General features: G+C 45.6%; 1 protein-coding gene across 6 annotated transcripts in view; it reads right to left on the bottom strand.

Annotated features, from left to right (window-relative positions):
* Positions 1-5,973: 5,973 nt before the first annotated feature.
* plcb4a (phospholipase C, beta 4a) overlaps positions 5,974-16,213 on the bottom strand; it is a 510,936-nt gene continuing 500,696 nt past the window's right edge. For all 6 annotated transcript variants that reach the window (XM_078230348.1, XM_078230349.1, XM_078230347.1 and 3 more), the window contains one exon: positions 5,974-7,466. In XM_078230348.1, coding sequence (XP_078086474.1) covers positions 7,378-7,466 — 89 coding nt within the window. In that variant the 3' untranslated portion in view covers positions 5,974-7,377. The remainder of the gene's footprint in view (positions 7,467-16,213) is intronic.

Raw genomic sequence — 16,213 nt, 5'->3', positions numbered from 1 at the left:
TCGCATTCTAATCAGTATTCTGTAACTTGATTTTGTGTCTCTGTGCCCTGTTTGAGAGCACATTTCCACTCCATCTGACGAAGGAGCAGCGCTCCGAAAGCTTATGGTATTTGCTACCAAATAAACCTGTTGGACTTTAACCTGGTGTTGTTAAAACTCTTACTGTGTTCACCCCAGTCCAACACCGGCATCTCCACATTGTGAGACTTCCCAGAACTGCAGTTTGAGAGGGAGAAGCTGGAATCAGATGTAACGGTATTACAACTAAATAAAGGTAACTACAAAGATTTGAGGGAGGAACTGGCCAGAGTTGATTGGAAACGGAGCCTAGCAGAGAAGACAGTGGAACAGCAATGGCGGGAGTTTTTGGGGGTTATTCAGGAGGCACAATAGAAATTCATCCCAAGGAGGAGGAAACATGCTGAGGGGAGGACGAGGCATCAATGGCTGACGAGGGAAGTCAAGGACAGCATAAAAACAAAAGAAAAAGCATACAAAGTGGCGAGGATTAGTGGGAAGCTAGAGGATTGGAAAGCCTTTAAAAACGAACAGAGGATGACTAAAAAGCAATAAGGGGGGGGGGGGGAGAAGATGAAATATGAGCTAGTTAGTAATTTAAAAAAGATAGGAAGAGTTTTTTTCAATATATAAAAGGTAGGAGAGAGGCAAAAATAGATATTGGATCACTGGAAAATGAGGCTGGAGAAGTAATAATAGGAAACAAAGCAATGGCAGAGGAACTGAATAGTTACTTTGCATCAGTCTTCACAGTGGAAGACACCGGTGGGATGCCAGAGCTCCAGGAGAGTCAGGGGGCACAGGGGAGTGTAGTGGCCATCACGAAGGGGAAGGTTCTGGGGAAACTGAAAGGTCTGAAGGTGGATAAACCACCTGGACCGGATGGACTACACCCCAGGGTTCTAAAAGGGATAGCTGAGGAAATTGTGGAGGCATTGGTGGTGATCTTTCAGGAATCACTGGAGGCAGGGAGGGTCCTAGAGGACTGGAAAGTAGATAATGTAACACCGCTGTTTAAGAAGGGAGGGAGGCAGCAGACGGGAAATTATAGGCCGGTTAGCCTGATTTCGGTCATTGGTAAGATTTTAGAGTCCATTATTAAAGATGAGATTGCGGAGTACTTGGAAGTGCATGATAAAATAGGACTGAGTCAGCACGGCTTTGTCAAGGAGAGGTCATGTCTGACAAATCTGTCAGAGTTCTTTGAGGAGATAACAAGGAAGTTAGATAAAGGAGAACCAGTGGATGTGATTTATTTAGATTTCCAGAAGGCCTTTGACAAGGTGCTGCATAGGAGCCTGTTAAATAAGTTAAGAGTAAGGGCGTTAAGGGTAAGGTCCTGGCATGGATAGAGGATTGGCTGAGTGGCAGAAGGCAGAGAGTGGGGATTAAGGGGTCCTTTTCAGGATGGCAATCAGTGACTAGTGATGTGCCTCAGGAGTCGGTGCTGGGACCACAACGTTTCACAATATACATTAACGATTTGGAAGAAGGAACTGAAGGCACTGTTGCTAAGTTTGCAGATGATACAAAGATATGTAGAGGGACAGGTGGTATTGAGGAAGCAGGGGGCTGCAGAAGGACTTGGGCCGGTTAGGAGAGTGGGCAAAGAAGTGGCAGATGGAATACAATGTGGAAAAGTGAGAGGTTATGCACTTTGGAAGGAGGAATGGAGGCATAAAATATTTTCTAAACAGGGAAATGCTTAGGAAATCAGAAACACAAAGTGATTTGGGTGTCCTTGTTCAAGCTTCTCTTAAGGTTAACGTGCAGGTTCATTCGGCAGTTAGAAAGACAAATGCAAAGTTAGCATTCATTCGAGAGGCCTAGAATACAAGAGCAGGGATGTACTTCTGAGGCTGTATAAGGCTCTGGTCAGACCCCATTTGGAATATTGGGAGTGGTTTTGGGCCCCGTATCTAAGGAAGGATGTGCTGGCCTTGGAAAGGGTCCAGAGGAGGTTCACAAAAATGATTTCTGGAATGAAGAGCTTGTTGTATGAGGAACGATTGAGGACTCTGGGTCTGTACTCGTTGGAGTTTAGAAGGATGAGGGGGGATCTTCTTGAAACTTACAGGATACTGCGAGGCCTGGATAGAGTGGACGTGGAGAGGATGTTTCCACTAGTACCTTTTTGATTTTAGGGTGGCACGGTGGCGCAGTGGTTAGCACTGCTGCTTCACAGCTCCAGGCACCTGGCTTGGGTCACTGTCTGTGTGGAGTTTGCACATTCTCCTCGTGTCTGCGTGGGTTTCCTCCGGGTGTTCCGGTTTCCTCCCACAGTCCAAAGATGTGCAGGTTAGGTTGATTGGCTATGCTAAAATTGCCCCTTAGTGTCCTTAGATGCGTAGGTTAGAGGGATTAGCGGGTAAATATGTAGGGTAAGGGGGTAGGGCCTGGGTGGGATTGTGGTCGGTGCAGACTCGATGGGCCAAATGGCCTCTTTCTGCACTGTAGGGTTTCTATGTAGGAAAAACTAGAACCAGAGGGCACAACCTCAGACTAAAGGGATGATCCTTTAAAACAGGGATGAGAAGGAATTTCTTCAGCCAGAGAGTGGTGAATCTGTGGAACTCTTTGCCGCAGAAGGCTGTGGAGGCCAGATCATTGAGTGTCTTTAAGACAGAGAAAGATAGGTTCTTGATTAATAAGGTGGTCAGGGATTATAGGGAAAAGGCAGGAGAATGGGGATGAGAAAAATATCAGCCATGGTTGAATGGTGGAGCAGACTCGATGGGCCGAGTGGCCTAACTCTGCTCCTGTGTCTTATGGTCTTATGGACACAGTGCTCTAGCTGAGGCCAAATTAGCATCTTATACAAATTCGACAAAATCTCCTTGCTTTCATACTCCATCCACTTTAGGGAAGGAAATCTGCTGTCCTTACCCGGCCTGGCCTATATGTGACTCCAGAGTTACAGCAATGTGATTGACTCTCAACTGTCCTCTGAACAAGGGTAATGAGGGATGGGCAACAGATGATGGCCAGTCCCACAAATGAATAAAAGACAGAAGGGATGGCAGCTTTATTAAAATCTGAGGCAAATCATAACAAGGGTGGGTGCATAACCAGGGCAGCAGTAAAAGATGTGGCACAGTTGTTGGACTTTTGAGAAACACAGGATCTGAATAAAATCTAGTCCGAGGGCTATAACAAAGGCTTGCAATTTGACCCAAAGCCTGTAGGAGCATAGGAAATAGGAGCATGAGTTGGCCATTCGGCCCCTTGAGTCTGCTACACCATTCAATTGGATCAGAGATGGTCTTCCACCTCAATGCTATTTTTCTGCATTATCCCCTTTATAAGACCTTTAGATAAAGACCTACCAGATTATAAGGATCATTGGTCTAAAAGCAGAGGGACAGGTGAGAAATCTGGTATCTGAAGTGTTGGAGAGTGAAGGGAACTGGCTGTGTTTCTGTTTAGTTGATGAGTCATACCAACCCCAAAGTGAAACGATAAAGAAAAATCCTGTATTTTATATGCCGTGGATTTTATACCTGCGGGTTGTTCAGTCTTAGACAGGATGTCATTGCCCTTGAAGGTAGAGTTGGACAACAGAAAATCTTCGTAATTTGGATTCCTGGAATTTGAGATCATTCTCAAATTAGCTAGTAGAATGCAGAACCAGAAGATGGGTCTCATTGCAGTTTGGAAGGACCCTGAAGCGTCCTTACAAAGCTGTTTCGGCCAGATTACTCTGTTGTGACGAAGCAGACGCAACGTTTAAAAGCAGCATGTTATTGCTGAGCTACATGGAGTGTTGAAGATCCTCTGTATCATATAACAGGAGGATTTCCAATATAAATGAGATGGGCTTGAAGTGTTGAGAGAGGAATGTGTAGCCTGTCCTCTGGTTTCTCAAGGACTTGTGCAAAAAAATAAGTACACAATGAGAACGGCATCAGCCATGAATGATTGAAGTGTGGCTTTATTGGCTTTAGGTAATAAAAACATGGGGATGTTATCCATCTGCACGCAGTCCCTTCCAAACCTTTTGTTTCATATTCAAACTAGACAGGGTGCCTCTGGTTGGTTAAGGATGGGGAATGAACTAGCGAATGGCTGTCTCGCAAGTTTTTGTTCCGTTGGAAAAGGCAATCAGTACTTTGGCTGTTGTGACCATATCCAACCAGCTTGTGCTTGCAAAACGCAAAGACAAGTGTCTATAACATTCGATGTGGATCAGTGATTGAGAGTCAACCACATTGCTGTGGCCCTGGAGTCACATGTAGGCCAGACCGGATAAGGATGGCAGATTTCCTTCCCTAAAGGACATTAATGAACCAGATGGATTTTTCCGACAATCGACAATGGTTTCATCGATTCTTAATTCCATATATATTTAATTTAATTTAAATTCACCATCTGCCGTGGTGGGATTCGAACCCGGGTCCCCAGGACGTTAGCTGAGATTAATAGTCCAGCGAGAATACACTAAAGTTAATTTATTTATTAGTCACAAGTAAGGCTGGCATTAACACTGCAGTGAAGTTACTGTGAAATTCCCCTAGTCCGCCGCTTGTTTGCTTCAATGCACCCTAACCAGCACGTCTTTCAGAATGTGGGAGGAAACCGGAGCACTCGGAGGAAACCCACGCAGACACAGGGAGAAGGTGCAAACTCCACACAGACGGTCACCCAAGCCGGGAATCGAACCCGAGTCCCTGGCGCTGTGAAGCAGCAGTGCTAACCACTGTGCCACCGCGCCGCCCCTAGGCCATCGCCTTCCCTCAGCATCATAGCAATTATACGCGATGTGCGCGATTCCAATAAAACTCTAGCCACGAGTCGCTTCTCACATTTGTCGTTTATTTATAATGGGGTACAGAAACTATAAAACTGTATTAAAGAATCAAGAGAACATTAATTAAGAGTTCATGATGTTCTACCTTGTAATTGGACAGATATAAATATAAAACACCTTCACCAAATCTCTCTCTTTCTATATATATATATTTATATATATTTTAAACAAAACCAATACATGTAAGTGATCGCTGTAAAACAGCCTGCCTTTTAGCAAACCTACATAGCTAAGTATATAAGCAGTAGGACAGTTACCCGATAGAAAACATAACAGCCATTTTATCTACCAGCAAACAGAACTAAATTTGTGTTTCATTTTTCGAACTATATACCCGAGTTACAAAATTTAGATAGTTCAATTTTCATTTTTCATTTCCTTGTGAAAGCAGCAGTTCTAGTAACCCACCTGCGTCAGTTAGGTATACCAGTGACACATTGAAAGGACTGTTACAGTAGTACACAAAATACATTTTAGTAATACCCACCTTACATATACAATACCATAATTGATATGTTGTCAAAGCTACTGGTTTTAAGAGGGTAAAAATGGCTTGCTGGAGAAGTATCCCTCAAAATGGCTGATAACATGAAATTGCATTCTTGGAAACAAATATATTCTTAGCAAGTCCGCATGACCACACAGCCCTTAAGATAATTGATATGCCTTAAAACACATTTTGGTCTTAAATGATGTTATAGTATTAAATACATATTTACATACAGTATTTCATCGTGATATATTTCAACATTTCTGCTCTGAGACGGGCGCTCATTTGCCTTCTTTTGTGTAACGCAGCGGATATTACTGGGAAACTTGCTCGGGTCACATTAACCCATGTTATCATTTGGCAAGAACATTTTAGACACTGTTCAGACACAGGTTTGACACCTCCCCAAGGCATTGCGTAATGAAATAAAATGGTGCACTACTGGCGGTGTTGAGCTGCCAGGAATATTGAGTCGGCTTGCTGCAGTGTCGCTGGAGATGGTTTTATTTTACTTCACAGCTGAAGACATATTGCTGTAGGGGATCTGGGATTGCTCAGGACGTCACATTGGAACGAATTGGACAATATTGTCCAACACTGTCAAACTGTACTCCGATAAATGCTTGAAGTAAAACAATTGGGTGGATGTCTGGTCTGGCACAAGCTGGTTGGACTACAAGACTCTTAAGCTACAGTAGCTCCAAACCTCAGCAAACTTTGTTGAGAACTTTATGTGTATTCGATTAGAAAACAAGATGTTCTACATTCCTGCCCCAGTGTAAGAAAAGATATCATTTCTTTTGTTCACATTATGTGCTTAGAATATTAAATAAACTCCCTGATTCAACATTTCTAATCTTAATTATTTTCTCGTTTTGATGATAAAGTACATTAATTTCAGTGTGAATCCATTTTGCCTCATCCTGTTCACATTCTTGTATATTGCAAAGGAAGAAGTGTAAAAGGCGGTGTATGCGTTTTATACATTTAAAAAGAAATTATGCGCATCGACATTTTTAACAAGGGTATTCCCTGACCAACAACCCCTGACAAAGATCTCTGAATGAGTCCCGGACAGTTTCAGGTGCTGAAAATAGCAAATTGTTTTGTTTTAGATTGATTCATTGGTATCGACTTTGGGAAAGTTATCAATACACCTATTTGCTTCATACTTCTGCTGACGGAACTCCCAATATTTCAGGCAGTCTATATTGATGGGCACGCAAGGACATCTCCAGAGGAGTATAAACATGCAGTAATCCTTTGTAAACTACAAGCCAGTTACTTGTGCAAGACCCATGCAAAGAGAGGAACATTTAAATTAATGGATGTATCTATCTTCTGCCTTAAAATGACAATCTTTAGTTTGGTACCTAAAGCCACTATTTGCGTGGTGTTCGCCTTTGATCTGTTCTGGTCAACATTATGCGTCATGTCAGAAGGATCATAAAGGTCGGATTAGGTTTTCCATTTTGGACAAGCAAGATCCAATATTTGTCTCTGCAATTAGCCCCTGAAAGCTCCACGCATCGAGTTTTACATCAGTAGTTGTGAGCTTGACAGGACTCTGGTGGATGGACCTGCAAGTTTTCAGGCTTTTGAATATTTATTGGCAATGCATGCAGACTTAAATAAAAGGATATGGAAGGTTTCCTGGCAAATGACAAAATTTGGTCGAAATGTCCTCACTAGTTTAATGCTGTTCTTACAATGCATGTCATCTATAGCTTTGGTAACTCCCTTACCAATCTGCCATAGCCGTTTTCCATCCCTTGGATATTAATTAAACAAAACGAAGTCAAAAGAACTGCCTTCGCCTTTACTGCCTTCCTTTACAAGAGACGGTGACGCAAAGAAAATTATCTGGACACATATCAAGTAGAATCAGCAACCTTTTAAAGTGCTCATGGCATCAACGCCATTCATTTGGGTGTACGGAGATCCTTCGATACGGAAAGCTGCTGGCGATAGGAGACTTGTGAGGTAAGAGGAGATGGCAAAAATTGTTAAGTGTTGGTATTTTGGACGTTACTGTTGGTGGTATGCCTCACTGACACTGGCCTCAGTCTGTTTCTGGGGAACTCAGACAACTGTTGCTGGCCTTCGAGCCATCTCTGCTTCCAGCTTCACCATCTGCCGCATCTCTTTTGCCTGAGAAAGAGGAAGAAGAATAGCGTCACTCTACTTCACAGTTTTGTAATGGTGGAGAAAGAATGAACACACATAGCTCGTCCAGTAGTGCTAAACCTGTCAGACTGTACTACATGTTCTGGAGTGGTAACGTGATCAGAACGCGATCTCTGTCAACCCCCCACGGAGCCTTTATCGTCCCCCTGCCTAAATTAGGATTGGTAATATTATTTTCACAGTCAGTTTGGTCGAAATGTCCTAACTAATTTCCTGGTCAAGTTTCTAGATATCCAGCTCACCAACAACCTGTCCTGGTCCCCCCTCACTTACGTGATAGTTCCCTGGTCAAGTTTCTAGGTGTCCAGATCACCAACAACCTGTCCTGGTCTCTCCACACTAATGCGATAGTTCCCTGGTCAAGTTTCTAGGTGTCCAGCTCACTAACAACCTGTCCTGGTCCCTCCACATTGGCGCGATAGTTCCCTGATCAAGTTTCTGGGTGTCCAGATCACCGACAACATGTCCTGGTCCTTCCGCATTGGCGCGATAGTTCCCTGGTCAAGTTTCTAGGTGTCCAGATCACTGACAACCTGTCCTGGTCCCTCCTCACTTATGTGATAGCTCCCTGGTCAAGTTTCTAGGTGTCCAGATCACCAACAACCTGTCCTGGTCCCTCCACATTGAAGTGATAGTTCCCTGGTCAAGTTTCTAGGTGTCCAGATCACCAACAACCTGTCCTGGTCCCTCCACATTGAAGTGATAGTTCCCTGGTCAAGTTTCTAGGTGTCCAGATCACCAACAACCTGTCCTGGTCCCTCCACATTGAAGTGATAGTTCCCTGGTCAAGTTTCTAGGTGTCCAGATCACCAACAACCTGTCCTGGTCCCTCCACACTAATGCAATAGTTCCCTGGTCAAGTTTCGAGGTGTCCAGCTCACCAACAACCTGTCCTCGTCCCTCTGCATTGGCGCGATAGTTCCCTGGTCAAGTTTCTGGGTATCCAGATCACCAACAACCTGTCCTGGTCCCTCCGCATTGAAGTGATAGTTCCCTGGTCAAGTTTCTAGGTGTCCAGCTCGCCAATAACCTGTCCTGGTCCCTCCTCATTGACACAATAGTTCCCTGGTCAGGTTTCTAGGTGTCCAGATCACCAACATCCTGTCCTGGTCCCTCCACGCAGACGTTATAGTTAAGAAAGCCCGACGCCTCTGCTTCCTCAGGGGGCAAAGAAAACTTGGCATGTCCGCCAAGACTCTCACCAGTGTTTACAGATGCACCATAGAAGGCATCCTTTCTGGACATATCACAGCTTGGTATGGCTCCTGCTCTGACCAAGACCGCAAGAAACTACAAAGGGTTGGAGCCCAGTCTATCACACAAACCAGCTTCCCACTCATTGACTCCGTCTACACTTCCCATTGCCTCAGAAAAGCAGCCAGCATAATTAAGGATCCCACGCACCCCGGACATTCTCTCTTCCACCTTCTTCCACCAGGGAAAAAAATACAAAAGTCTGAGATCACGTACCAACCAACTCAAGAACAGCTTCTTCCCTGCTGCTGTCAGACTTTTGAATGGACCTATCTCGTATTAAGTTGATCTTTCTCTACACCCTAGCTATAACTGTAACACTACATTCTGCACTCTCTCCTTTCCTTCTCTCCTATGTACTCTATGAATGGTATGCTTTGTCTGTATAGCGCGCAAAAAACAATACTTTTCACTGTGTCCCAATACATGACAACAATAAATCAAAACAAATCAGCTAAGTGCGAGTGGGTGGGATTTTGTGGCCTCGCTCGAGCCGAAACTGTAAAATCCCGCCCGAGGTCAACACACCTTCCCATGCTCCGCCCCTCGTCTGCTCCGATTCCCATGGCGGGCGGGCTGGTAAAATTCCGGCTAATGTTTTTCGATGGTGCATTAGAAGCAACAGAAGAGGTTTGTTTGTTGCATCATTAGCTCCAAGGGAAAGTTTGATTAATGCATTGAAACTCTCAAAGTAAGGTCCCCCTCTCCTCCTTCCCAGCAATTAAGTTTCACAATCAACAATAATTATATTCGTAGATATTCAGCATTTGGAAGAACAGGTTGGCGTTGAGTGGACTGTCAACTTCATAATTGAAAGTGTTGTAAAGTTCATCGAATCCCTACAGTGCAGAAGGAGGCCATTCGGCCCATCGAGTCTGCATCGACCACAATCCCACTGAGGCCCTAACCCCATACATTTACCCTGGCTAGTCCCCCTGGCACTAAGGGGCAATTTAGCATGGCCAATCAGCCTAACCCTCACATACATCTTTGGACTGTGGGAGGAAACCAGAGAACCCGGAGGAAACCCAGACAGACACGGGGAGAATGTGCAAACTCCACACAGACAGTGACCCAAGCCGGGAATCGAACTCGAGTCCCTGGCGCTGTGAGGCAGCAGTGCCAACCACTGTGCCACCGTGCTGCCCCATTACATTGTAAAACAAACAGAAAATTGCAGTCATTGAATGGCATGTGACATTGAATAAATCTTCCTACTGTCCATGTTTTTCATCAGACGTTGCTCGCAGCAGGTTAATGACAACATTTACAAAAATAACAAAAGATGGATTCAGACAGCTACAGCTTACACACACATTAGCAAAGAGTTCCATTTTTCTGGACTGATTCCTCATAAACCTGCTCCGGGTATATCTTTCCTCTTCATATGTGAGACACACTAAAATCAGTAGAGCCCTTTGAAGGACTGTCAAAATGGCAGATTTCCCACCTCCTTGCGGGAAAACTGGAGTAAATCACTTTGTTTTTTTCAATGGGAGTTCACACTGGAATCTCCCACACTCTGTGCACTGCCAGTGTGAATACCATTCGATTTCAGGGAGTGGGACCTATTCCCACCCGGGAAGCTGAAACCAGCGGAACTCTGCGCATGCACAGTGGCCCTGAACTGTCAGCCTCCCGTTTGCTGGCCAGCTCAATCGCTGGCCAACCCGTGACCCTCGCAGTGCTGCCCCCCCTAATCCTCCCACAGCCCGATCGTGGCACCCCCATCCATTCCAGGACCAGCCCCGAACGCCAACCCCCCCACATCCTGGACTGCCCGATCTCCAGCCCCCTGCCCCCAGCAGTGACAATCCACCCCCCCCTCCCGGCAGGCAGACCCTCCCACCCCCCCCTGGCTGACCCCCAGCGCGCCCCAATTGCTGGCCTCCCTCCTGCCCTGACCGGATCCCAATGCAGAGTGCCAGTGGAGCCCCCACCCCCACCGATCGCCCCCTAAGCCCCGTGCCCAATAGGCGCTGCCCCCTTGGTGCTGCCCAACGCCTGATGGGCAGTGCCAAGGTATCCCCTGGGCATGGGTACTTTGCCCCTTGGGCAGTGCCAGGGGGGCACAGGTTGGCAGTGCCATGGTGCCCATGCCCAGGGGGCACCACCACGCCATCCAACCCCCTGTGGGGCCCCGATTGCCCCCCCTTCACTCCAGCGGGGTCGTCCCGCTAGTTCCCCGAAAGTGAGGAGCTAGTCTGAACCCTGCCGGAGTGAAATACTCCTGGCAGGGTGGGAGAGGCTAGCGGGCCCAGAGAATTCAGTCCCGGGCCTGCTAATAGCATTGAAATAGTATGTAAAATACTATTTAAATGCTAGGCCCGCCTCTCAGCTGATTTCTGGCACCAGACAGATGCCGCTGGAAATCCAGGCCTGCGGGATGCAAGTGCAGCTCGTGGGAATCCCGCGATTCGGCTGACATGTGATTCCCCCGGCCCGCTACGCTAAAAAACTAGCGCAGCGGGATGGGAGAATCACACACACCACCCCCCCCCCCCCCCCCCTCCCACTTGCCATATCTGGTAGCTCTGGTAAGTTCAATCCATGAAATCCAGGACACTCAACTGCATCTGTGCTCAACTTCCACAATCAATATAAAAGCAAAATACTCTAGTGCAGTAAACCTGAAATAAAAGCAGAAAATGCTGGAAAAGCTCAGCAGGTCTGGCAGAGAGGTGGAGAGAGCAAATACGGTTAATATTTTGAGTCAGTGTGACTCTTCTTCAGAGCTCTGAAGAACTTATACTGACTTCAAATGTTAGGCAGCACGGTGGCACAGTGGTTAGCATTGCTGCCTCACAGTGCCAGGGACCCAGGTTCGATTTCTGGCTTGGGTCACTGTCTGTGTGGAGTTTGCACGTTCTCCCTGTGTCTGCGTGGGTTTCCTCCGGGTGCTCCGGTTTCCTCCCACAGTCCGAAAGACGTGCTGGTTAGGTGCACTGGCCATGCTAAATTCTCCCTCAGTGTACCCGAACAGGCGCCAGAAAGTGGCGACTAGGGGATTTTCACAGTAACTTCATTGCAGTGTTAATGTTAGCCTACTTGTGACACTAATAAATAAACTTAACTTAAACTTGCTCCACAGCTGCTGCCAGATCTGCTGAGTTCATCCAGCACTTTCTGCTTTTATTCCTTACTCAACTGTCCTGTTTTGTATTTTTGTGCATTGGAGCTTTGAGTAGCTCTGTCCTCTCACTGAGGACTCTTACCCCAGTCCAACTCCGACATCTCCACATCATGACTCTCACTGAGGGACAATCGCTCAAGCAGAACACCAAATCTGATAGTAGCGAAAGCTTGACAAGTGTGCAAATGAATAGTAGCAATGACTCAAATTTTACTGGGGCCAATTGCACTGCTCACCAACAAAGACAATACACCTGGATACTTATCTGCAAACCCTGAAATCAGCTGGAAAATATCTCTCTTGGTTTTTTGGATGTTTCGGTACTTCAGGTAAGCCTTGGGCTTGTCTGCAAGATTTAGAATCAAGCCACGAAACGTGTGTGTGGTAAAAAAAGCACACGGTGCAAAGAAGGAAAGCTCAGACCTATAACAATCAATAGACAATCACTGGGAATAGTGGAGCAGGAATTAACCACATAGTGTCCCTGGCTCTGAGAATTAATCACACAGTGTCCCTGGCTCTGAAAATTAATCATGCAGTGTCCCTAGCTCTGTGAATTAACCACACAGTGTCCCTGGCTCTGTGAATTAACCACACAGTGTCCATGGCTCCTCATATAAAGATTTGCATTAGGCAGTTGGTGACAGATAAGTTGGATGTCAAGAACCAGATGGAGGCTGACAAGTGATAAACTTCCCTTTGAAGATTCCAAGATGATGCCCTAGTGAGGCAACTTCTTGCAAGTTGTGCCCAGCATATCCTCTAATTCTATCTTTTACTCTCGTTCTTTGCTTCTAAAACTTCATTCTAACTCTTTTATTTTTCCATACCCTAGCTATGACTGTAACATTACATTCTCCTTCCTTCTCTATGAACGGTATGCTTTGTCTGTATAGCGCGCAAGAAACAATACTTTTCACTGTATGCTAATACATGTGACAATAATAAATCAAATCAAAATCAATTCAAGACGACTGTACCACCCTGAGGGTTGCTAAAGCTCATGAGGAAATTTTGAGACTTGGAACTGGCAGCAAGGGATGAGAACATTTTTACAGATGCACCATGGAAAGCATCCTTTCAGGATGTATCACAGCTTGGTATGGGCTCCTGCACTGACCAGACGGCAAGAACCATAAAAAGGTCGTGAACATAGCCCAGTCCATCACGCAAACCAGCCTCCCATGGATCGACTCTGTCTACACTTCCCGCTGCCTCGGGAAAGCAGCCAGCATAATTAAGGACCCCACGCACCCCGGACATTCTCTCTTCCATCGGGAAAAAGATACAAAAGTCTGAGGTCACGTACCAACCAACTTAAGAGCAGCCTCTTCCCTGCTGCCACCATACTTTTGAATGGACCTACCATATATTAAGCCGATCTTTCTCCACACCCTCGCTATGACTGCAACACTACATTCTGCACCATTTCCTTTCCTTCGCCCCTGTGTACTCTATGAACGGTATGCTTTGTCTGTATAGTGCACAAGAAACAATATGTTTCGCTGTATCCCAATACATGTGACAATAATAAATCATAGGATCATAGAATCCCTACAGTGCAGAAGGAGATCATTTGGCCCATCCAGACTGCACTGGCAACAATCCCACCCAGGCCCTACACCCCTAAACCCCACATACTTACCCTGCCAATCCCCCTGGCACGAAGGGTCAATTTAGCATGGCCAATCAACCTAACCCGCACTCCTTTGGAGTCAAATCAAATCAAATCAAATATCTAGAGGTTAATTGTCCACATTAATGACTGAAATTTGGCATTTCCAAAGGGTTGGTGCCACTGTTGATTGGGTGTAGCACATTCCAACGGAATGAAGATGGCAAAGCATTGCCGCATTCCATGTTGGGCGGGCAAATAAGTGACCGAGGCAGGAAAGGTGTTCTGGTTTCTCTGGGGTCAAGGTAGCTCCATGAAGAAATGCCTGAAGATTGAAGTTTGGAACTAGTGCAAACCTATTGATCAGACCAATACCTGAGGCAGGTAGGTCTGCAGTACCCCAGGGAATTGCCTGATCATTAATGGAACCTGGAGGGCAGGCTTATCAGTGGATGCTGGTATTTCTTCCATCTGACTCCAAATTACCTTGCCAACCATTGCCTGAATCAAGTTGGTAGCCCTGTCTGGGTATTCAGTGGGGAAGCTTAACCAACGCTCTATAACAGGAGATTTAAAATTCACTCATTAGCAATCATCCAAGTCATTGCTCACTTTTCAAGAAACTATCATGATGCCTTTATGATCTCACCAATATTTCACATGATGCGGTGAAGTCCTTCCTGTTCTTCTGCCAGTCAAGTCTATTCAAACCAGTAAAAATAGCCCATTCAGCCCTGCCACCTCAGGTCTTGATGGCAACCATTTGGACCTTGGTGGGGCAATCATTCACAGCCTTAGGCGGCTGGCAACGAAGGCTTGCTGCAGAATTCTCTGGATTTTGACAGGGCAGATGTGGAATTGTCATGTACCCATGAAGCTCACAGAACTCTTCCATGCCAGCCCTTTCTGGTGCACTGCTTGGCTCGATTCTACGTGACTCACCAATGTGCAAGATTCAAAAGCGTCCTTATGGCGAAAGCAGCTCCCATGAGTTCCAGATCTCTTGGCTCAGCATTTGGGAAGGTCTATTCCTGCTCACCTCTACTTTGTCACACTCACTGGAATCACCGATACCGCATTATCTGAAATTCCTCGCTTCAACGTATCTGAGCCAGTGATGGAGCGTGGTGTGAAATGTTAAGAAAGCCAATGCCAAAGGGACTGGGTCAACATTAGATACTAGAACACTTGTAGATTTCTTAATAGATTGGTTTGGTCATGGGCTTGTGTGCCTATTAGACACCTGTGCGGCTAAATATAAAACTAGCATTTAACCTATCTATTGCATCTTCTTCTGTACCAATCCATATCCTCAAGCTTTACAATGGAAGAATCGTTATGGCCCAAAACCCATCAGGAGGTACTCAGCCAGAAGGCATTATGATTGTGTATTCCCTAGTTTCAGCCAGACTCACTGCTATTAAAGAGATATGTGGATAACCTGGCCTAACCTCATTGGGTGTAGGCCAGGGAACATTCGAAGAAGGAAAGATACGGATAAAACAGCCACATTCAAGACAAACTTCAGCAAAGACTCCACTGTGACCTGGGTCAACGCAAGGGGGCGTGTGAGACCCGCCTTCGTGCGCAGAGGACCCAGAGTTCATCTGTCGCCGTGAGCTCAGTGAATTGAATCCAATAGCCCAATTGATTTCACCAGATCGGGTAATATCTATTTCTCAGGCAATTAGCCTAGCTTGGGGAAAGTTAACTTAATCTATTGCATAAGAATTATTTCTTTAATCCATGAGTGGTTCTAATAAAGCTAAGTTTCAACCACAGTCCTTTCTCTGTCTCCTAAAGTAAAAGCACTTGAGCAAACATGCACAATGTCTGTATAGCATATCTCACAGACAACACAAGTATCTTTGTAGATAGCGATACTCCTAACCTAGTGTAGAATATGCCTACTTTTTTATTCTTTAATACGATGGGCTGAATGTCCTCCTGGCTGCCCACCTCTATTTTTAAAAAATTTATTCATGGGACATGGGCGTTGCTGGCTGGCCAGCATTTATTGCCCATCCCTAGTTGCCCAAGGGCAACTGAGAGTCAACCACATTGCTGTGGCTCTGGAGTCATATGTAGCCATAATGTGGAGATGCCGGCGTTGGACTGGGGTAAGCACAGTAAGAAGTCTCACAACACCAGGTTAAAGTCCAACAGGTTTATTTGGCAGCACTAGTCCGTCACATGTAGGCCAGACTGGGTAAAGATGGCAGATTTCCTTCCCTAAAGAGACATTAGTGAACTAGATGGGTTTTTCCGACAATCGACAATGGTTTCATGGTCAAACAAACGGGAGGCAAAAGTAGACATTGGGCCGCTCCAAAATGACGCTGGTAATCTAGTGATGGGAGACAAGGAAATAGCTGAGGAACTTAATAAGTACTTTGCGTCAGTCTTCACAGTAGAAGACATGAGTAATATCCCAACAATTCAGGAAAGTCAGGGGGCAGAGTTGAATATGGTTGCCATCACAAAGGAGAAAGTGCTAGAGAAACTAAAAGGTCTGAAAATTGATAAATCTCCGGGCCCAGATGGGCTACATCCTAGAGTTCTAAAGGAGATAGCTGAAGAAATAGTGGAGGCGTTAGTTATGATCTTTCAAAAGTCACTGGAGTCAGGGAAAGTCCCAGAGGATTGGAAAATCGCTGTTGTAACCCCACTGTTCAAGAAGGGAACAAGAAAAAAGATGGAAAATTATAG

The sequence above is a fragment of the Mustelus asterias genome, chromosome 15, assembly GCF_964213995.1.
Source record: "Mustelus asterias chromosome 15, sMusAst1.hap1.1, whole genome shotgun sequence".
NCBI lineage: Eukaryota > Metazoa > Chordata > Chondrichthyes > Carcharhiniformes > Triakidae > Mustelus > Mustelus asterias.
Note: the sequence above shows the minus strand (reverse complement) of the source record. Positions and strands in the feature narration are given on the sequence as shown.